Raw genomic sequence first — 23,823 nt, forward strand, 5'->3', positions numbered from 1 at the left:
AAGTATTTACCCTTTCTCTGCCTCAGTTTTCTCATCTATGCAAGAAAGAGAACATCACCTTCCTGAAAGAATCTATACATTTAAATGAGATAATCCACTTAAAGTGGCTGGCACACAGTACATACCCAATAGGTGTCTGTTATAACTCTTGATATTTGATTGTTCATAAGAACTTCAGTAGCGCAATGCTGAGCCAGATTCATGGTCCACTCAGTCTGGCATTTGTCTCTGATGATGGCAGCAAAAGGCATTTGGGGAGAGAGGTGAATGCTCTTTCTTGTTATTAAATGAATAGGCATTATTTGAAAATATCCCTAATTTTTTTGACTAAGAATAAAATGGGCTTCCCTGGTGGCTCAGACAGTAAAGAATTGGCCTGCAATGCAGGAGACCTGGCTTCAATCCCTGGGTCGGGAAGATCCCCCTAGATAAGGGAATGGCAACCCACTCCAGTATTCTTGCCTGGGAAATCCCATGGACAGAGGATCCTGGTGGGCTACAGTCCATGGGGTCACAAAAGAGTCAGACACAACTGAGTGATTAACACTTTCACTACACTAATAATAATATATCATTTATGAATAAGTCTGCATCATTTTTGACCATATTTATATTTGCAACTGGTACCAATTTCTCTTATATTAAAGCACTACTTTGAAAATTCAGGGAGAGGGGAAAACCCTTCTTATTTTCCATTATTTTGTGAATAATCCTATATTTACCTTACCCCTTAGTCTTGATTTCATAGTCTTCACTCAGATTTCTTTTACCAGTTTTTAATTTCAGAGAAAAAAAGGAACCCTAAGCTTTTAGCAGTTGATTATCAAGTTTCTGATTTATTCAGTTCAACTCCTCATAGATATTTTGAGTTCCTGATACAAAGCACAAAGTTGAAACATAAAACATAAGATTAGAGTTTCTATTTTCAAAAGAGTTTAGAGTCTTCTGGAGATCGAGTCAATGAAAACTTTTTAAAAAATGATCCGCTAGGTACTAAGGCAGCTTTAGCCTAGAGATTAAGAGCCCTGACTCTGGAGCCAGATGACTCGGGTTCAAGTTCTGGTTCTGTCACTTGGTGGATAACCGTGGGCAGACTGCTTTCAATCCTTCTATTTCAGGTTCCTTATCTGTAAAACTGAGGTAACAGTATCATCTGGGGGTTGTTTTAAGGATAAAGAAGTTTCACATCAAGCACTCAGAACAGCAGATGGGTAGCACATAGTAAGCACTCAATAAAATGTCAGCAATTTGAGGCAGGCATTAGAGCTGTTCACAAATATTCCTATCCTCTCTTCCAGACATGTGGAACACACACATGTAGGGTCATATTTTCCTACCCCCTTTTATGTTAAGCATGGCCATGTTCCTGACTCTGGTTAATGAAATGTGAAAAGTAGGGACATGCCCCTGGGTATAAGATGAAAACCCAGGGCATAATTTGCAGAAGTAATCCCCCCTGCCCTGGTGATCAAGCAAGCATGTGGTAAAAGGGAACTTCTGATGCTAAAATGGGTAACTGAGTATCACATACCTTGTGAGTAAAATGAACAGTCCTTGCTAATCCACCATGGACAGGTAGCTAAGACTAGACTCTGTGCTGTGTGAAAGTACTCAGGCTTTGAGGTGATTTCTTAATGCAGCTTTAGCTGAACGATTCTGACCAGTCACTAGGGTCAGAGCAGTGAATCAGGCTGACAAACTGCTGGTCCTCTTAGAGTTTCTCAAGACTTCAACACAATATCCAAAATATTTTATGCAAACAAACTCTTAAGAAGCAGCCAAAATGACTGATAAGAGTTTACCATTTTTTTCCACCTCCCACAGTGAGAGCTTTGAAATGTAACAAGTGAGTCAAAATACAGGGGGGAAAAAAGTTCAAGATGAAAAGAAGTATCCATAACATGGTCTTACCTTCTATAACTCTTTACTACCTCTCAACATGCATGATAAACAACACAGGGATCATCTCATGCAAACACACAAAAAACATGAAGAAAGCTGAACTTGAGGAGCAGGAGACCTATGAGAATTTAGTCCGACTCTGCCACTAACTGACTGTGTAACTCTGGTCAGTACGATGAGCTGCCAACCTCCCAAGTCTCTCGGTATCTGGAAATAAGGAAATATGATCTCCCTTTCTAAGAAGTGAACTGTATGATGTACCCGAGCATCCATTTATTCACTTATTCATTCTTCCAATTTACAAATAGTTATTGACTATCTGCTATGTGTCAGAGAATATAACGTACAGTGATACAGGGATGAACAAGACCGACAGGGTCCTGCTCTCATGGAGCTTACATTTACTGTGTGGCATTTGTTATTGTTGTTGTTTAGTCACCAAGTCATGTCCATCTCTTTTGTGATCTCATGGACTGTAGCCCTCCAGGCTCCTCTGTCTGTGAGATTTCCCAGGCAAGAACACAGGTTGCCATTTCCTTCTCCAGGATATCTTTCCAACCCAGGGATCAAACCTGCGTCTACTGCTTGACAGGCAGATTCTTTACCACTGAGCCCACTGTGGGACACAGGTAAAAATAAATCATCGAACACGTTAATCTCATAGTGCAAATAGTGGTAAGTGCTTTGCAACACTTTAGACTGGGTGGACCCAGAAGACATCCCAAGGAATCAACCCTCTGAAGGTGTGAGGGAAAGTGTTCCAGGTAGTTCATAGTTAAATACATTTTAGCAGACAAGTGACAGGGTCCAGAACACACTACTCCAAAATATGGTTGGCACCTTAGCATACTGAATGTTCTGAGCGGAAGGCATTCAAGAAAATGCAGATGCAGAAAAGTCTTTCTGATCCCCAGCCCTCCTCCCTGAATTGGGTCATAAGGCCCTCATGAGAGAGAGTCTCTCTATACCCAGAAGAAAGGAACAACCTTATCTCTAAGACAGGGATGCTAAGATGAATCCAAATAAGCAGGCCTCGCTAAAATGTCCCCAGTTTATGACCCTTAGCTTTTTCAACTTTTTTGAACTATCACATTTTTCTATGACTCTCCATTCTTCATCAAACCTAGTGTTAAACACCCAGAGGTTTTTGCTTTGTTTTTTAAGATTTTTCTTTAATTGATGTGGGACCATTTTTTAAAGTCTTTATTGAATTTGTTACAATATTATTTATTTTATGTTTTGGTTTTGTGGCCATGAGGCATGTGGGATCTTAGTTCTCCAACCAGAGATTGAACCTGCATCCCCTGTATTGGAAGGCAAAGTTCTAACCACTGGACCACCAGGGAAGCCCCCCCACACAGGTGTAACTGTTTCTTCTTTGGAATTTCATTTCCTTCTACAGTCTCCCTTATCATATAAAATTTATGTTAAACAAGTTTGTACAGTTTTCTCCTGTTCATCTATTTTTTTTTTTTTTTCAGTTTAATTTTCAGACCTAATCAGGATCCCTAGAAGGGTTGAGGAAAACCTTTTCCTCTTCTACACAAATCAAGAGGATAGACTAATATGTAGGATATGGGGAATGAAAGAAAGAACTAAAGCTAATGGAAGATGATGTTACTTCCTAAAATGGGAAAAGTTAAGAGAGAAACAGATTTGGGGGTGGAGCTCAGGAATTCTGTTCAACAAATTAAACTCTGCAAACCCAGTGGGCAAGTTTTCAAAAAGAACAAGTGAGATTTTAAAACACCTAATACATAAGCAATGCTCAAAAACCAGTTCTTTTTTTTCCCCCAAATTTACTAATCTCCCAAAGAGATATGAGTCTTACAGATCCATGAACCTAAGTTGACTTAATGTATGTGGATAAAGGTTATTAATAATAATGAAACATGTATATAGCTCCTACCATGTGCCAAGAACTATTTTATTTATTTTTTAAACACATTTTTTTAGTGACTTATGTATTTGGCTACACCAGGTCTTAATTGTGGCATGTGGGATGTCATTCCCTGACCAGGGTTCGAACTCGGGCCACCTGTGTTGGGAGCATGGCGTCTTAGCCACTGGACCGCCAGGGAAATTCCCCAAGTATTATTTTAAGTGTTTCATTTATTAATGAGGTTAATCCTTCCAACAGCTCTATAAAGATGATGCTATCATCTCCATTTTACAGATGAAGAAATGGAGAGATAAAGTAGAGGCTGAATAACTTGACCAAATCCACACAGGTAGAAAGCAAAAGATGAATAAAAATGTACTACTAAATACTCCAGTGTATACTGCAAATAATAAATTGAGAAATGAAGAGACAGATTATGTTGAATATTTAACAAATAGTTATTGGCCATGTCACATGTATCAATCAGGCAGTGTTCCCGGAACCATTGGAAATCACTGTTCAGGATAGTTGGTTCTCATGCTTGAAAAATGTATCTAATCTTAGAAGTGCTTAAAGAACAGTCTGGTGATACACACAATAAAAGCAGAACTCTAGAGCTTTCAAAAGTAATTTTAAAGAAAATATCAGCCTTTCACAAAAGCTCTGCCTAAGCAACCTTGGAAACCCATTGTTTGAGGAGATGAACCACATCAAACACCCAGAGTGGTGATCATTAGTAACGTGTAGAAATATTGAACCACTGTGTTGTGCACCCGGAACTAACACAGTGTTATAGGTCAATTATAGTTCAGCTTTTAAAAGAATTAGTTTTTAAAAATAAATGATAAAAACTTACATAAAATTATTTAAATAAATCTGACATTAATTTGTTTTGGAAAAAAATCCCCTACTGAGACCTCTAAGTGCACATAAAACTTGTCTTTGCTAGAATGGAAATCTCACTTCTGTGTTTTGTTGCTGTTCTTTTCATTTTTTTTCCCTCCCTTAGGGGAGAGAATAGAATTTTATCTGTATATTTGCACATTTTTTTTGTGAAATGTAACTAGAACAGGAGACATGAACTAAATGGAGAGATCTGGCCAGCTGGGGAACAAGAAGGGTGGGGGCCCAGAGGCGTAAAGGATTGGCTTGCTTAGGGGCTTTATTGACAGTGAAAACAAAGGCTACTGGGAACCTGAGCCAACTGAAAGTTAAATAACAAGAGACAAATTTGCACAGTAAAATGAGAAGACCTTTGAGAACAGAAAAGGATTCTAAAGAGGTAGCCTTAAAGAAAGACACCACCCTAGTAGAAAAGGAGATTAAAAGTTGATCTTTCAAGAAAGGAGGAACCAGTTCTAAAAAACAAAGCTGCCTGGCACTCTAACAATGTAATCCACTGTAACAGACAACTATATATATGAGGGGACAATACAGTTGACGTAACACAGAAATCAGGAAAATTCTCCATGTGGTATTAAGGACAGACATAGTGTTCACAGAGGGATGACAAGCCAAATACACCTGTGGATACTGATACTACATAAAGCAATGTGGGGACACTAATTTTTCACATACCCTATGAAGCTTAGTACAAGCCGTCATCATTGTCCTTTAGTTGCTAAGTCATGTCCAACTCTTGGTGACCAATGGGCTGCAGCATACCAGGTCCTCTGTCCTCCACTATCTCCCAGAATTTGCTCAAATTCATGTCCATTGAGTTGGTGATGCCATCCAACTAACTCATCCTCTGTTGCCCGCTTCTCCCCCTGCCCTCAGTCTTTCCCAGAATCAGGGTCTTTTCTAGTGAGTCACCTCTTCCCATCAGGTAGCCAAAGTATTGGAGCTCCAGTTTCAGCATCAGTCATTCCAACGAACATTCAGGGTTGATTTCCTTTAAGATTGATTGGTTTGATCTCCTTGCTATCCAAGGGACTCTCAGGAGTCTTCTCTAGCACCACAGTTTGAAAGCATCAATTCTTCAGTGCTCAACCTTCTTTTGGAGAAGGCAATGGCACCCCACTCCCGTACTCTTGCCTGGAAAATCCCACGGGCGGAGGAGCCTGGTAGGCTGCAGTCCATGGGGTCGTGAAGAGTCAGACATGACTGAGCGACTTCACTTTCACTTTTCAGTTTCATGCACTGGAGAAGGAAATGGCAACCCACTCCAGCGTTCTTTCCTGGAGAATCCCAGGGACAGGGGAGCCTGGTGGGCTGCTGTCTATGGGGTCGCACAGAGTCGGACACAACTGAAGCGACTTAGCAGCAGCAGCAACCTTTTTTATGGTCCAACTCTTACATCTGTACATGACTACTGGAAACACCATAGCTTTGACTTATACAGACTTTTGTCAGCAAAGTGATGTCTCTGCTTTTAATACACTGTCTAGATTTGTCATTAGCTTTCCTTCCAAGGAGCAAGTATCTTTTAATTTCATGGCTGCAGTCACCATCCACAGTGATTTTGCAGCCCAAGAAAATAAAATCTGTCACTGCTTCCACTTTTTCCCCTTCTATGTGGCATGAAGTGATAGGACCAGATACCATGATCTTCATTTTTTGAATGTTGAGTTTCAAGCCAACTTTTTCCCTCTCTTCTTTCATGCTCATTAAAGGCTCTTTAGTTCCTCTTCAGTTCAGTTCAGTTCAGTTCAGTCACTCAGTCGTGTCCGACTCTTTGCAACCCCATGAATCGAAGCACACCAGGCCTCCCTGTCCATCACCAACTCCCGGAGTGCACCCAGACTCACGTCCATCGAGTCAGTGATGCCATCCAGCCATCTCATCCTCTGTCGTCCCCTTCTCCTCCTGCCCCCAATGCCTCCCAGCATCAGAGTCTTTTCCAATGAGTCAACTCTTCGCCTGAGGTGGCCAAAGTACTGGAGTTTCAGCTTTAGCATCAGTCCTTCCAAAGAAACCCAGGACTGATCTCCTTTAGAATGGACCGGTTGGATCTCCTTGCAGTCCAAGGGACTCTCAAGAGGCTTCTCCAACACCACAGTTCAAAAGCATCAATTCTTCAGCACTCAGTTTTCTTCACAGTCCAACTCTCACATCCATACATGACCACAGGAAAAACCATAGCCTTGATGAGACGGACCTTTGTTGGCAAAGTAATGTCTCTGCTTTTGAATATGCTATCTAGTTTGGTCATAACTTTCCTTCCAAGGAGTAAGCATCTTTTAACTTCATGGCTGCACTCACCATCTGCAGTGATTTTGGAGCCCCCAAAAATAAAGTCTGACACTGTTTCCCCATCTATTTCCCATGAAGTGATGGGACTGGATGCCATGATCTTCGTTTTCTGAATGTTGAGCTTTAAGCCAACTTTTTCACTCTCCACTTTCACTTTCATCAAGAGGCTTTTTAGTTCCTCTTCACTTTCTGCTATTATAGTGGTATCATCTGCATATCTGAGGTTGTTAATATTTCTCCCAGCAATCTTGATTCCAGCTTGTGATTCATCCAGCCCAGTATTTCATATGATGTACTCCCCTGGTAGCTCAGTGGTGGTAAAGAATCCACCTGAAATGCAGGAGACACAGGTAGACGCAGGTTTGATCACTGGGTTGGGAAAATCCCCTGGAGAAGGAAACGGTGACCCACTCCAGTATTATTGCTGGGAAAATTCCATGGACAGAGGACTTTGGGGGCTACGGTCTGTAGGGTCAAAAAATAGTCAGATATGACTGAACACATACACACACACACTCTCTCTCTCTCTTTGCATTTAAGTTAAATAAACAGGGTGACAATATACAGCCTTGTCCTACTCCTTTCCCAATTTTGAACCAGTCAGTTATTCTGCATCTGGTTCTAACTGTTGCTTCTTGACCCACATACAGGTTTCTCAGGAGACAGATAAAGTGGTCTGGTACTCCCATCTCTAAGAATTTTCCACAGTTTGTTGTGATCCACACAGTCAAAGGCTTTAGTGTAGTCAATGAAGCAGAAGTAGATGTTTTTCTGAAATTTCTTTGCTTTCTTCATGATCCAACAAATATTGGCAATTTGATCTCTGGTTCCTCTGGTTTTTCTAAACCCAGCCTGTACATCTGGAAGTTCTCTATTCACATGCTGTTGAAGCCTAGCTTGAAGGACTTTGAGGATAACCTTGCTAGCATGTGAAATGAGGGCAATTGTACAGTGGTTTGAACATTCTTTATCATTGCCTTTCTTTGGGATTGGAATGAAAACTGACCTTTTCCAGTCCTGTGGCCATTGCCAAGTTTTCCAAATATGTTGTCATACTGAGTGCAGAACAATGCAAAGAAATAGAGGAAACAATAGAATGGAAAAGACTAGAGATTTCTTTCTAGTAGTCATGAATGGATGTGAGAGTTGGACTGTAAAGAAAGCTGAGCACTGAAGAATTGATGCTTTTGAACTGTGGTGTTGGAGAAGACTCTTGAGAGTCCCTTGGACTGCAAGGAGATCCAACCAGTCCATCCTAAAGGAGATCAGTCCTGAATATTCATTGGAAGGACTGATGCTGAAGCTGAAACTCCAATAGTTTGGCCACCTGATGTGAAGAAGTGACTCATCTGAAAAGACCCTGATGCTGGGAAAGATTGAAGGCGGGATTAGAAGGGGACAACAAAGGATGAGACGGTTGGATGGCATCACCGACTCAATGGACATGAGTTTGAGCAAGCTCCAGGAGTTGGCGATGGACAGCAAGACCTGATGTGCTGCAGTCCATGGGGTCCCAAGGAGTCAGTGACTGAGCGACTGAACTGAACTGAGAGATCTCTTCAAGAAAACTGGAGATATCAAGGGAACATTTCATGCAAGGATTAGCACAATAAAGGACAGAAACTGTAAGGACCTTACAGAAGCAGAAGAGATTAAGAAGTGTCAAGAATACACGGAAGAACTATACAAGAAAGGTCTTAATGACACAGATAACCACCATGGTCATTGAGATGGTCAGTGGTCATATTTGGAAAACTCAGTGATCATTCACTTAGGGCCAGACATCCTAGAGTGTGAAGTCAAGTGAGCTTTAGGAAGCATTACTACAAACAAAGCTAGTGGAGGTGATGGAATTCCAGCTGAGCTATTAAAAAAATCCTTAAAATGATGCTCTTAAAATGCTGCACTCAGTAGGTCAGCAAATTTAGTACAAGCCACTGAACTATAATAATAACTATAATAAAAACTCAGCAAAAGAGATTGTCAAGGCATTTGTGCCTGGCATGACTGTACTTATTACTCACTGAAATAATATTTTTTAAACAATTACCCATTTTAAAACATTATAAGAGAAAACACTTCTCTATTGATTTCCTATTGTTATTTAACACATTTTCATAAACTTGGTGGTATTAAATAACACAAACTTATTTTCAGAATGGTTCTGGGGTCAGAAGTCTGAAATGGGTCTCACTGATCTAAAATGGGTATCAGCAAGACTGCATTCTTTCTGGAGGCTCTAGGGAAAAACATGTTTCTGTGCCTTTATCAGCTTTTAGAGGCTGTCCACATTCCTTGGTTTGTGGCCCCCTTCCAACTTCAAAACCAGTCTTTCTTATAATGCATCACTCTGCTGCTGACTCTTCTTCTGCTTCCCTTTTCCAATTTTAAGGATGTAGTGATTACATTTACCTTATGCATATAATCCAAGATAATCTCCCAATTTTAAGGTCAGCTGGTTATCATATGTGTGCAGTTGCTCAATTGTGTCCAACTCATTGTGACCCCATGAACTGTAACCTGTCAGGGTCCTCTGTTCATAGAAGTTTCCAGGCAAGAATATAAAGTTGCCAGTTCCTTTTCCAGGGGATCTTCCCGACTCAGGGATCGAACCCACGTCTCCATCTCCTGTACTGGCAGGCAGATTCTTTACCACTGCATCACCTGGGAAGCTCGGCAACTGTAATTCCCCTTTGTTGTATAATATAATAGAGGAAGTAATATAAAATAGAAACAGGTTCTGGAGATGTCTTTGGGGAGCCATTATTCTGCCTTTCACAGCTTTAACCAAAGTTAAACTATATTGTGTAAGATGGACATTCATTGTACCGACAGGGACTTCCCTGGTGGTCCAGTGGTTAAGAACCTGCCTTTCACTGCAGGGGATGTGGGTTCAATCCCTGGTCAGCAAACTAAGATCCCACATGTTGTGGGGTAACAGCCTGCATGCCTCAACAGCAGAGCCCTCATGCTCTGGAGCCCGCACCTCGAAACTTGAACAGTCCCACATGCCACAACAAAGACCCAACATAGCCACACACACACACAAAAAATTCTATCAACAATGCTGAAATCTTGAGACTTGTTCAGTACCTTTATAGACATTACACACTCTCCTATATGCCAGAAAGGCAAACTTGGTACATCAAGCATGATCAGGTATGCCTTTCTGTAGTATTCTTGGCTGGGGAGACCTAGGGAGCTTTACTGTACTTTGCAGATTCTAACAGCTTAAAAAGAAAGCTATATGACACCTATTGACATATGTATACTGTCTCTTTAGGGAGAGAGTAACAATATCCTAAAATCATTACTCCCAAAGAATACATGTTTACACTGCAGACACTAGAAAAAAAGTTGACCATTTAATGTTTTCTAAAACATTTGGTCAGAAATTTAAATCTTTTAAAATTTTAGTTCAAGAGAATGCAAATAGTAGCAGTGAGGAAAAGGTAGTTTTACTTCCAACTTTTGCTCAGATTAAGGCAGGAGATAGATAAGCCCCAGGCTGAACAGCTGGAGTTCATCCCCTATGGACAGATACTCCAAAATAGCAGAATGAAAGAGAAGTTAAGCCCTGCCCAGATTAAAGAGACCACATATTTATCACTCTTGAGGATAAGGAGACCTTCTTGACTATATATGTGCAGAAAGGCTTCTTAGAGGTCTAAAGGGAGGGGGCACCACCCCATATCACATATAAAGTGATATCAACCTATGGATCGACCTCTTTGCTAGAATCCATCTTGGCTAAGGGATGCATGCACACACATGGAAAGACCTTGATGCATACCAAATATGGACTCAACCAGGCAAAGCAAGATGATTGGCCAGAGGAAACCTGGAAGAAATGCCCCATTAAAATGATTCAAACTACCACAAGGGCGCAACTCTCTGAGGCCACCTGTGTGTCTATCCACAGTACCCTTTTTCTCCTAATAAATGCTTTACTTGTTTCACTACTTTCTGTCCCTATGTGGAAATTCATTTCTACACAGCTGACAGGCAAGGGCCTTGTCACTGACCACTGGTCCCTGATGTTCTAGTCGAGGATTCAGTGCTGTCACTTCGGTGGCTGACTTCAATCTCTGGCCAGGAATCCTGCTTCAATCCCCTGCAGGCTGAGGCCACCTGAGATCAAAATGAAGCAAAGAAATCAGCATAGCGCTATCAGCCCACGGAGGTATTTTAAGTAGAAAAAGCTTTCACTTTTTTCATTTGATTTCATTATTTTCTTACAGACATGTTCCAAAGAAGCTATGATTTTCTTGACCCCATCAAGGCTTGCTAGCTTCTCCCCTGGGAGACACAGAGAGTCAAGCAAGGGAAAGAAACAGGAGGCTAGACACCTGTCCCCAGTGGAAAAAGGAAGAACACACCTGGTGAGCGACTCAGACAAAGGGAGCCAAGGGGGGAAAAACAGTAATTGGAGAGGAGACTGCTTCCAAGCTGTTGCTGGTTTATAAGGTAAATCTATTGCTGGATGAAAGGGATACAGTAGCAGCAACTAAAAACTGAGACAGACTGTATCTCCTTCAAGGCTCCTGCTCTAATGACACTCCTTCCAGGAAGTTTTCCCAGCATGGCCTGAGCCTGGATTGGATGAAATACCTGCCAGAGATTGCCATGCGTCCCATACAAATCTTATCAATGCATGCACTTACTCATTCATTCACTTACTCATATTGAGTACCTAACATAGTCTAAGCCCTAAAGATTAAAAATAAACACGGCATATTCGCACTTCTCACATGGCATTTATTTGCATTGGTTTTGGTTTTCTGTCCTTCCCACAGAATCTTCTAGGAAGGCGCCCTGTTTTAGTTTCTCATCCTCAGAGTCTAGCACAGTGCTTGGCCTACTGTGGGTGCTTAATTAACGAAGAAACGACCTTAAAGCGTACTTCTGGTAGGAGGCTATGTTCTCAAATCTGTCGTCCTATTTGAGGGGACAGGGAAGACCGGTACACAAAATAAGAATGGTAAAAGCATCTTTATTCGGAATGCATACAGCAATCCAGTTTTCCTATGTGGCTACTAGTAGAAAAGTATATGTTAAAGAGAACAAGAGTCCCGGGCGGGGTGGGGAAGCTCCTCCTCCTCCTCCTTCCCGCGTGTAACAGGGATTGGGGGGCCCAAGAAAGGGGTTCTCGCGAGCCCGTCTGCGCGCCTCACCAGGTCAATGGCTACGATGTCCCGCAGCGCCACGACTCGTCGGATGGACTTGGGCGGGTTCTCGGTCAGGTAGATGAGCCGGTCAGTGAGCACCACGTACTTTAAGGTGTGTTTCTCCGAGTCAGATACCACGATGCACTGCTCATAGGCGCGGACGGCGTCGTAGACCTCGGGCGGCAGATGCCTCCGCAGGAAGGCGTCCAGGCGGCTATTCTTGCGCACTGGGAAGCCGCAGCGCGCGGGGCTGGCCATGCAGGGCGCCCGCGGCCCCGCCGAGTGCCGGGGTCGGCGGGGGCCTCTGTCCGACCCCGCCTCCGCGCCGCCCGCGGTGGAACCCGCGGGCGCCACAAAGCCGCCAAACCGCGCGGCCGCCTCCCGGGGCGCTGGTGGCCGGGCCCCAGGCTTCGGAGCTCCCGCGTCTGGCCCCCTGGACCAGCACCCGCCTCCCCGCCCCCAACACACCAACACACACACACACACACACACACACACACACACCCCACACACCCACCCCGCGTCTGGCCCCGCCCCCCAATCCTGGTCTCAGTCCCCGACAACAATGGGCGGGGCGAGACTCTGGTCCTTCTGGGCTCGCTGCCAAGCATCCTGGGGCCCTCTGCTCACCCCGGCCCCTTACCTTCCCCTAGCCTAGCTGTTGCGGAGCAAGCATCAAGGCCACGGGTTTGGTCTGGTTTTCTATTACAAACTTGAACAAGATGAAATTTACCGATTTATTTTTAAATAAAACAATCCTAGAGCTCTATTAAGATCAACCACCCAGATTTAGCACTTGATTATAAGATTGCTTGGCATAGCTCTCTAATTTTTCACGAGTAGAGACTTAGCTCTTTCTGCAGCTACATAAAAGCTCTCTGAAAAAAGAGCCTGTTATAAATTGTTTTTCGCACACCCAAGTCTACCTAATGGATATGCGTCTGTTCCCAGTGCCCACGACAACGCCCGGTAAGCAGTCGGAGCTCAATCTGTGTAGGATGAATGAACAGGTGAAGCCTGCGTATCTAAAATATTGAGACTTAGAGGCCGAGAAATGCTAAACATGCAGCCTTGAGGCTTCAGAGTAGTAACAAGTACTATTTACTTTTTACAGACCAGGAATCAGTCCAGTCCAGTCGCTCAGTCGTGTCCAACTGTTTGCAACCCCATGAATCGCAGCACACCAAGCCTCCCTGTCCATCACCAACTCCCAGAGTTCACTCAAACACGTCCATCTAGTCGGTGATGCCATTCAGCCATCTCATCCTCTATCGTCCCCTTCTCCTCCTGCCCCAATCCCTCCCAGCATCAGAGTCTTTTCCAGTGAGTCAACTCTTCACATGAGGTGGCCAAAGTATTGGAGTTTCAGCTGTAGCATCAGTCCTTCCAAAGAATACCCAGGACTGATCTCCTTTAGGATGGACTGGTTGGATCTCCTTGAAGTCCAAGGGACTCTCAAGAGGCTTCTCCAACACCACAGTAAAAAAACATCAATTCTTCAGCACTCAGCTTTCTTCACAGTCCAACTCTCACATCCATACATGACTACTGGAAACACCATAGTCTTGACTAGACGGACCTTTGTTGGTAAAGTAATGTCTCTGCTTTTGAATATGCTATCTAGGTTGGTCATAACTTTCCTTCCAAGGAGTAAGCATCTTTTAATTTCATGGCTGCACTCATCATCTGCAGTGATTTTGGAGCCCCCAAAAATAAAGTCTGACACTGTTTCCACTGTTTCCCCATCTATTTGCCATGAAGTGATGGGACCAGATGCCATAATCTTAGTTTTGTGAATGTTGAGCTTTAAGCCAACTTTTTCACTCTCCTCTTTCACTTTCATCAAGAGGCCTTTTAGTTCCTCTTCACTTTCTGCCATAAAGGTGGTGTCATCTGCATATCTGAAGTTATTGATATTTCTCCCGGCAATCTTGATTCCAGCTCATGCTTCTTCCAGCCCGTTTCTCATGATGTACTCTGCATATAAGTTAAATAAGCAGGGTGATAATATACAGCCTTGACGGACTCCTTTTCCTATCTGGAACCAGTCTGTTGTTCCATGTCCAGTTCTAACTGTTGCTTCCTGACCTGCATACAGATTTCTCAAGAGGCAGGTCAGGTGGTCTGGTATTCCCATCTCTTTCAGAATTTTCCACAGTTTATTATGATCCACACAGTCAAAGGCTTTGGCATAGTCAATAAAGCATAAGCAGATGTTTTTCTGGAACTCTCTTGCTTGTTCCATGATTCAGCAGATGTTGGCAATTTGATCTCTGGTTCCTCTGCCTTTTCTAAAACCAGCTTGAACATCTGGAAGTTCACCGTTCACGTATTGCTGAAGCCTGGCTTGGAGAACTTTGAGCATTACTTTACTAGCGTGTGAGATGAGTGCAATTGTGCAGTAGTTTGAGCATTTTGGGCATTGCCTTTCTTTGGGATTGGAATGAAAACTGACCTTTTCCAGTCCTGTGGCCACTGCTGAGTATTCCAAATTTGCTGGCATATTGAGTGCAGCACTTTCCCAGCATTGTCTTTCAGGATTTGAAATAGCTCCACTGGAATTCCATCACCTCCACTAGCTTTGTTTGTAGTGATGCTTTCTAAGGCCCACTTGACTTCACATTCCAGGATGTCTGGCTCTAGGTGAGTGATCACACCATCGTGATTATCTTGGTCATGAAGATCTTTTTTGTACAGTTCTTCTGTGTATTCTTGCCACCTCTTCTTAATATCTTCTGCTTTTGTTAGGTCCATACCATTTCTGTCCTTTATCGAGCCCATCTTTGCAAGAAATGTTCCCTTGGTATCTCTAATTTTCTTGAAGAGGTCTCTAGTCTTTCCCATTCATTTGTTTTCCTCTATTACTTTGCATTGATCACTGAGGAAGTCTTTCTTATCTCTCCTTGCTATTCTTTGGAACTCTGCATTCAGATGCTTATATTGTTCCTTTTCTCCTTTGCTTTTCGCTTCTCTTCTTTTCACAGCTATTTGTAAGGCTTCCCCAGACATCCATTTTGCTTTTTTGCATTTCTTTTCCATGGGGATGGTCTTGATCCCTGTCTTCTGTACAATGTCACGAACCTCTGTCCATAGTTCATCAGGTACTCTATCAGATCTAGTCCCTTAAATCTATTTCTCACTTCTACTGTATAATCATAAGGGATCTAATTTAGGTCATAAATGGTCTAGTGGTTTTCCCTACTTTCTTCAATTTAAGTCTGAATTTGGCAATAAGGAGTTCATGATCTGAGCTACAGTCAGCTCCCCGTCTTGCTTTTGCTGACTGTATAGAGCTTCTCCATCTTTGGCTGCAAAGAATATAATCAATCTGATTTCGGTGTTGACCATCTGGTGATGTCCATGTGTAGAGTCTTCTCTTGTGTTGTTGGAAAACCAGGAATAACTTATTGTAAATTAGCTTAATGAGATGAGAACACAGCAACAGAAACTTATCTCCAGTAACCCTAGGTGAGAACTTTCATTTTAAATTCAAATCCTTGAAAAGTCATTCTCTCTCCCTTCCGATTCACCCAGAGACCCAGAGACAATGCAAGCAGTATATGTATATTTTGTTTAATTTGTTCCAGTTACCTGCAACCCAGTATTGAATTATGCATTCTTTATTGAATTTTACATTTTCATTCTCCTCTCATTTTACTGTTGCATACTGTATGTTGTAAGCAATTTCAAATCCTTTGTGGAAACAGTATAAATAAATTAAAACATAAACAGTGTAGACTAAATTGCTACAAACTGAGGGAACTGAGGAAAAATGTTTAGATGTAGCTAAAGAAGTCTGAGAAACTCAATAGCAGCAAAGGAATAGAAACAATATTTCTCTTTTGGAAAGACTGTATTTGGTGAGTAAGGAGAGAAGTGCCACCTGCTGACAAAATCTTAAATGACCTAGCATTTGAAGTTTTCTTAGGATCTGATCATACATCTGACTCTTCATATTCATACCTGGATGAAAAGGGAGCCCCAGGATCATGGCTATTTCCTCTGAAGTAAGGATTATTCCCATCTAACCCATTCTGAAATTTGTTGCCTCAAACGAAGAGAAGGAAAGGCCCTTCATGTTTGCCAAAGAGTCATACCTCAGGAGAGTGTTTGAGAGGGAAATGGCTACTGCAGAGTTGGAATGGGAGGCCCAAGTGGGGAACAGGCCTCAGTCCAGACTGCTGTCTCATGTCTCACGGGCTCCCTGCTTCATAGCCACTTCCCAGGACTAAGAAACAGAATGACTGGATCAGGACCAGAAAAGAAAGCATATCTGATATATCTGCCACGAAGCCCACCATAAACAAGTTTCTGGTGACAAGGGTACTAGGCTTAACAAATGTGAAGGTGATGCACACAAAGAAGGGAATTTTACAAACAGTCTGGTGGTTAAGGTGACCTCAGTTAACTTTTTAATTGTGTGGCATACAGAGAAGGCAGTATTGTGGTTTCCAGGCACTCATTGTTCTGTACTGTTGCCAAGGTAACAGCAAAGTTCAGATCACAGGAAAGGGCTTTAATATAGGAGAAAGATCCCTGGATTCGGAGTCAGGAGAACTGGATTAGAGCACTAATCCTGTTGCTTAGTATCTGAGATTTTTGAAAAGTCACTTCACCTTTTCAGCTTCATCTCACCATCTGTGTAATGAAACTACTACTAAACATATGCCCTGCTAACTAGAGAGTTGGTGGGAGGACCAAAGGCAGTGACTTATGAATTATGAAAGGACTACAGACATGAATATTGTCTGTATTCCCTTATCTTTTGGTAAGCTTTATGAAAACAGTTAATATAAATATAGGCCTCTCAGGTGGCTCAGTGGTAAAGAATCCTTCTGCCAAGCAGGAGGTGCGGATTTGACCCCTGGGTCGGGAAGATCCTCTAGAGAAGGAAATGGCAACTTACTCCAATATTCTTGCCTGGAAAATCTTATTGATAGAGGAACCTGGTGGGCTCCAGCCTATGGTGTCACAAAAGAGTCAGACACGATTTAGTGACTAAACAACAACAAAATAAATACACCCTACATAGGCATTTGCTCCTTATCTTCTAAATCCAACCAAACTCAGGAAGCATTTGGTACAGATCCTGTACAAGATCCCTGGGAGGAGGGAACGGCAACCCATTCCAGTATACTTGCCTGGAGAATTCCCTGGACAGAGAGCCTGGTGAGTTACAGTTCATAGGGTTGCAAAGAGTTGGACATGACTTAGTGTCTTTGTGACCCCATGGACTGTAGCTCGCCAGGCTTTCCTGTCCATCACCAACTCCTGGAGCTTGCTCAAATTCACGTCCATCCAGTTAATGACTCCATCCACCATCTTATCCTGTATCGTCCCCTTCTCCTCCTGCCTTCAATCTTTCCCAGCATTAGGATCTTTTCCAGTGAGTCAGTTCTTCACATCAGGTGGCCAAATATTGGAGTTTCAGCTTCAGTATCAGTCCTTCCAATGAATATTCAGGACTGATTTCCTTTAGGATGAACTGGTTGGATCTCCTTGCAGTCCAAGTGACGCTCAAAAGTCTTCTCCAACACCACTGTTCAAAAGCATCAATTCTTCACCGCTCAGTTTTCTTTATAGTCCAACTCTCACATCCATACATGATTACTGGAAAAACCATAGCTTTGACTAGATGGACCTTTGTTGGCCAAGTAATGTCTCTGATTTTTAATATGCTGTCTAGGTTGGATAGACATCTGGATAGAGCCAGATGACCTGGGTTCAAATTCCAGCTCTCACTCAGTAGTCAAAAAAATCACCTTGGACAACTTTTTTATTTGGCTGTGTTGCACAGCATGCAAGATCCTAATTCCCCAACCAGGGATCAAACCTGGGCCCTTGGCAGTGAGAGTGAGGATTCTTATCCACTGAATGCCAGGGAATTCCTGGACAGCTTACTTTAAATGCTCAGTGCCTCAGTTTCCTGATCTGTGAAATGGGTAATAGTACCAATCCCACAGGGTTATTATGAGGATTAGCAATGTTTCTGAGTACTTAGAACAGGTACTTGGAACAGAGTGAACACTACATAAGTCTTTTAAAAATAAATTGAACCAGTATGTGATTTTCTGGTACATATGTAGTCATTCAGTTCCCCTTATACAAAGTAGTAATATCAAATTCTTCTTTGTTGGGTGATAGCCTAACAAGTGGGCTTTAGGAAGCATCACTACAAATAAAGCTAGTGGAGGTGATGGAATTCCAGTTGAGCTATTTCAAATCGTAAAAGATGATGCTGTGAAAGTGCTTCACTCAATATGCCAGCAAATTTGGAAAACTCAGCAGTGGCCACAGGACTGGAAAAGGTCAGTTTTCATTCCAAATCCCAAAGAAAGACAATGCCAAAGAATGCTCAAACTACTGCACAATTACACTCATCGCACATGCTAGTAAAGTAATACTCAAAGTTCTCCAAGCCAGGCTTCAACAGTACGTGAACCATGAACTGCCAGATGTTCAAACTAGATTTAGAAAAGGCAGAGGAACCACAGATCGAATTTCCAACATCCACTGGATTGTCAAAAATGCAAGAGAGTTCCAGAAAAATATCTACTTCTGCTTTATTGACTAAGCCAAAGCCTTTGACTGGGAGGACCACAACAAACTCTGGAAAATTCTTAGAGATGGGAATACCAGACCACCTGACCTACCTCTTGAGAAATCTGTATACAAGTCAGGAAGCAACAGTTAGAACTGGACATGGAACAACAGGCTGTTTCCAAATAGGGAAAGGAGAACATCAAGGCTGTATATTGTCACCTGCTTATTTAACTTATATGCAGAGTACATCATGAGAAATGCTGGGCTGGATGAAGTACAAGCTAGAATCAAGATTGCCAGGAGAAATATCAATATCCTCAGATATGCAGATGACACCACCCTTATGGCAGAAAGTGAAGAAGAACTAAAGAGCCTCTTGATAAAAGTGAAAGAGGAGAATGAAAAAGTTGGCTTAAAGCTCAACATTCAGAAAATGAAGATCATGGCATCTGGTCCCATCACTTCATGGCAAATAGATGGGGAAACCATGGAAACAGTGACAGACTTTATTTTGGGGGGCTCCAAAATCACTGCAGATGGTGACTGCAGCCATGAAATTAAAAGATGCTTACTCCTTGGAAGAAAAGTTAAGACCAACCTAGACAGCATATTAAAAAGCAGAGACATTACCACAAAGGTTCATCTAGTCAAGGCTATGGTTTTTCCAGTAGTCATGTATGGATGTGAGAGTTGGACTATAAAGAAAGCTGAGCAGCAAAGAATTGATGCTTTTGAACTGTGGTGTTAGAGAAGACTTCTTGAGAGTTCCTTGAACTGTAAAGAGATCCAACCAGTCTATCTTAAAGGAAATCAGTCCTGAATATTCATTGGAAGGACTGATGCTGAAACTGAAACTCCAATAGTTTGGCCACCTGATGCGAAGAATTGACTCATTTGAAAAGACCCTGATGCTGGGAAAGATTGAAGGCAGGAGGAGAAGGGGACGACAGAATATGAGATGGTTGGATGGCATCACCGACTCTATGGACATGAGTTTGAGTGAACTCCGGAAGTTAGCGATGGACTGGGAAGCCTGGCATGCTGCAGTCCATGGGGTCACAAAGATCGGACATGACTGAGCGACTGAACTAACTAAGCCTAACTTTTTACATTTTAGATTACAGCTCAAGACAAAAATATAATCTACATACACAAACATACAAACAAAAGAATGGAATTTTTACCTTTTCTTTTTTTAGTTGCATTTTTGGTGGAGAAGTGAGCAGTGGGCCACAGGTCATAAGAACTTTGTAAGGATTTCAAACTAGAAGTACCCTTCAATGGGTGTTAGGATCTCAAGTGTTCGTACCTCTCAACCTGAAAATAAGGACAGACAGTATGTAAAGAGAGATACTTGAAGTCTGCAATAGGTAAATAAAAGCTGAAATTTTCAAATGTCTGAATTAGGAATCCCTTGGTATTTCTACTTAGTATTAACAGATACTGACCATTTAAATTATCTACAACATTTAGCAATCAACTGAAATATGGAGGAGACATGTCATTATAATGAAGTCTAAGGAACCATACAAAGCAGATTAAAACAAACATTTCTTTTACTAAATAATGCCCCAGTGCTCTGTTCTGCCTCAGGCTTCCTGCTTCACACCCACTTCCTATAAAACAAACCAATAATTGAACTGCTGCTGCTGCTAAGTCGCTTCAGTCGTGTCCGACTCTGTGCGACCCCATAGACGGCAGCCCACCAGGCTCCACCGTCCCTAGGATTCTCCAGGCAAGAACACTGGAGTGGGTTGCCATTTCCTTCTCCAATGCATGAATGTGAAAAGTGAAAGCGAAGTTGCTCAGTCGTGTCCGACTCCTAGCGACCCCATGGACTGCAGCCCACCAGGCCCCTCCGTCCATGGGATTTTCCAGGCAAGAGTACTGGAGTGGGTTGCCATTGCCTTCTCTGAATAATTGAACTAGAACCCAATAAAGACAGCTCACCTGACCTATTTTCCAACTTCTTTCTCTGCCAGGAAGCCCATTACGAATGAGCTTTGGCAACAATGGCGCTAGGCTTAATAAGCACTGAGATGAAGAAAATTTGACACAGAACTCAGTGTTTATCAGCTCACATTATATTATTTCGGGTTCAATTCAATACATGTCACAAATACTTACTGAGAAGTTGTTATCCACAAACAGAATCAGAAAGAACTTATTATCAGTCTTCAAGAATTGACTACTAGGTGAGTAAGACAACCATACAAATTTAATACAAAACAAAAATATATTAATGACATGAGAGGTATGAAAAAAAAAGGCACATCAAAGAAAGGATTGAATAAAGCTGGTTGTGGAAATGTGGAGTCACTTCATGAGAGAGATAGCATTCAATAAATTCTCAAAGTCAATGAAACTATTCCTTTTTTCCCTTTTATTACAGTCAGTTTTTAAAAATGTTTTTTAAGAATGTACTACATATTCACAGTGGGAAAAAAATTGTTTTAATCCAAAAAGATACAAGAAAGATAACAGAAATCACCTGCGGTCTTACCACCTAAAGATACCTTTCAAGTAATGGATAAGTTTCCTTCAGTAAATCCAGCAGAGAAGCTTTGAAAGCCTAATGTCAGACAGAGGAAATAAGGAAAGGAACAGAAAGGACAGATGTGATAGCGCTATGCTGAAACTGAACTGGGTCATTGAACGTGAAAGCAACAAAAGAGATCCCAAGAGCACTGAGTTGTGCTGAGGAGCTGGATGCATTGGCAGAAATCAGATGTATTTTGTGGGGAAGATCTCGGCTTTGGTTTCCGGATGCATTAGACTTCGTGTACGGGTTGAGATGTGTAGCTGTCTTGTAACACAAGTTGAGAGTACAAAATCTTAGAACCAGAAGTAGAGAAGGGGAGATCTTCGTAGAAATGAGTGCTGAAGATGTGGAAATAATTACTGAGAGCAAGGGCAGAAAACAGAAAGCCACGTAGCTAAGAAGGCAGCCTTGGGGAAGACGTGGTAAGAGAATAAAAGTAGGAGACGTCATCAGAAAAATGAAATAGAAGAGTTTGAGGATAACACAGTGTCAAAGTCAAGAGAGGATATAATTTCAAGGAGAAAGGAAATAGTCAAAGGAAAAGTTGAAGTCAATGAGTAAAAATGGTCACAGATCAGATCAGTCGCTCAGTCGTGTCCGACTCTTTGCGACCCCATGAATCGCAGCACGACAGGCCTCCCTGTCCATCACCAACTCCCGGAGTTCACCCAGACTCACATCCATCGAGTCAGTGATGCCATCCAGCCATCTCATCCTCTGTCGTCCCCTTCTCCTCTTGCCCCCAATCCCTCCAGCATCAGAGTCTTTTCCAATGAGTCAACTCTTCGCATGAGGTGGCCAAAGTACTGGAGTTTCAGCTTTAACATCATTCCTTCCAAAGAAATCCCAGGGCTGATCTCCTTCAGAATGGACTGGTTGGATCTGCTTGCAGTCCAAGGGACTCTCAAGAGTCTTCTACAACACCACAGTTCAAAAGCATCAATTCTTCGGTACTCAGCCTTCTTCACAGTCCAACTCTCACATCCATACATGACCACAGGAAAAACCATAGCCTTGACTAGACGGACCTTTGTTGGCAAAGTAATGTCTCTGCTTTTGAATATGCTATCTAGGTTGGTCATAACTTTCCTTCCAAGGAGTAAGCATCTTTTAATTTCATGGCTGCAGTCACCATCTGTAGTGATTTTGGAGCCCAGAAAAATAAAGTCTGACACTGTTTACACTGTTTCCCCATCTATTTCCCATGAAGTGATGGGACCGGATGCCATGATCTTTGTTTTCTGAATGTTGAGCTTTAAGCCAACTTTTTCACTCTCCACTTTCACTTTCATCAAGAGGCTTTTTAGTTCCTCTTCACTTTCTGCCATAAGGGTGGTATCATCTGCATATCTGAGGTGATTGATATTTCTCCCGGCAATCTTGATTCCAGCTTGTGTTTCTTCCAGTCCAGCGTTTCTCATGATGTACTCTGCATATAAGTTAAATAAACAGGGTCACAGGGTTGGATAATTTTAAGTATCAGTAGAATGATTTGAGGATAGAAAATATATTACAAAAAGTGAGAGACTGGAGGATTAAGTGTAGGCAAAACTGTATGGTATCCTGAAGACAGGAAGCCTAGATTCAAGAATTTAGGGTTCTAATACAACATTTAGTAGCTATGCGACTTAGGTGTGTGCATGTGCTTAGTTGCTCAGTCACGTCTGACTCTTTGTGACCCTTTGGACTATAGCCTGCCAGGCTCCTCTGTCCATGGGATTTTTCAGGCAAGAATACTGGAGTAGGTTCTCATTTCCTCCTCCAGAGGATCTGATCTTCCTGACCCAGGGATCAAACCTGAATCTCCTGTGTCTCCTGCATTGCACGTGGATTCTTCACTGGCTGAGCCATCAGGAAAGCCCCGTGTGACTTAGGATAAGTTACTTAAAATAGATCTGCCTTGGTTTCCTTAACTGTAAATTAAAAATGATGATGATGATGATGATGATGATGATGATATCTGCTCCATCCCTACAAGCTAAGAGGAACAAATTAGAAAAGTTATATGGAGACATACTGTAATCCATAATGCAATATATAAATGTTATCTACTATGCTTCTTTCAAGTACTTTGGCAATTGTGAGAAAAGGGAAATATGGGACAGAAACAATATTTTATTGTTGTAAGAGAGGTGCCTCAGCATATTTATAGGAAGAACTAGTACAGTAGTTCTACAGTGTCATCATCCTTTAATGAACCTTCATTTGAGAGACAGGGGTTGAAACCACAGACTCTAGAGTCAGACTGTGTGCATTTGAATCCCAGCTCTGCTACTTTCATTTGTTTCCTTATCTATAAAATGGGCATAATGATAGTACCGTGTTGTGAGGATTAATGTCTAAACACTCAGAACAGTTTCTGGCACATAATAAATGCTCAAAAATGTTCAGTTTAGTTGCTCAGTTGTGTCAGACTCTTTGTGACCCCATGGACTGCAGCACACCAGGCCTCCATGTCCATCACCAACTCCTGGAGTTTACTCAAACTCATGTCCATAGAGTCGGTGATGCCATCTAACTATCTCATCTTCTGTCATCCCCTTCTCCTCCTGCCTTCAATCTTTCCCAGCATCAGGGTCTTTTCAAATGAG

At 42.2% G+C, this 23,823-nt stretch overlaps 2 protein-coding genes across 2 annotated transcripts in view; one reads left to right on the top strand and one right to left on the bottom strand.

Annotated features, from left to right (window-relative positions):
• The window catches only part of C1H12orf56 (chromosome 1 C12orf56 homolog), a 112,693-nt gene extending 100,288 nt beyond the window's left edge, over nt 1–12,405 (bottom strand). Inside the window, exon 1 of the mRNA XM_055575881.1 lies at nt 12,154–12,405. Within this exon, the coding sequence (XP_055431856.1) occupies nt 12,154–12,405 (252 nt within the window). The remainder of the gene's footprint in view (nt 1–12,153) is intronic.
• Nucleotides 1–23,823, top strand: part of XPOT (exportin for tRNA) — a 169,136-nt gene that overhangs the window by 100,351 nt on the left and 44,962 nt on the right. The window lies entirely within an intron of this gene.

The sequence above is a fragment of the Bubalus kerabau genome, chromosome 1, assembly GCF_029407905.1.
Source record: "Bubalus kerabau isolate K-KA32 ecotype Philippines breed swamp buffalo chromosome 1, PCC_UOA_SB_1v2, whole genome shotgun sequence".
NCBI classification, from domain to species: Eukaryota; Metazoa; Chordata; class Mammalia; order Artiodactyla; family Bovidae; genus Bubalus; species Bubalus kerabau.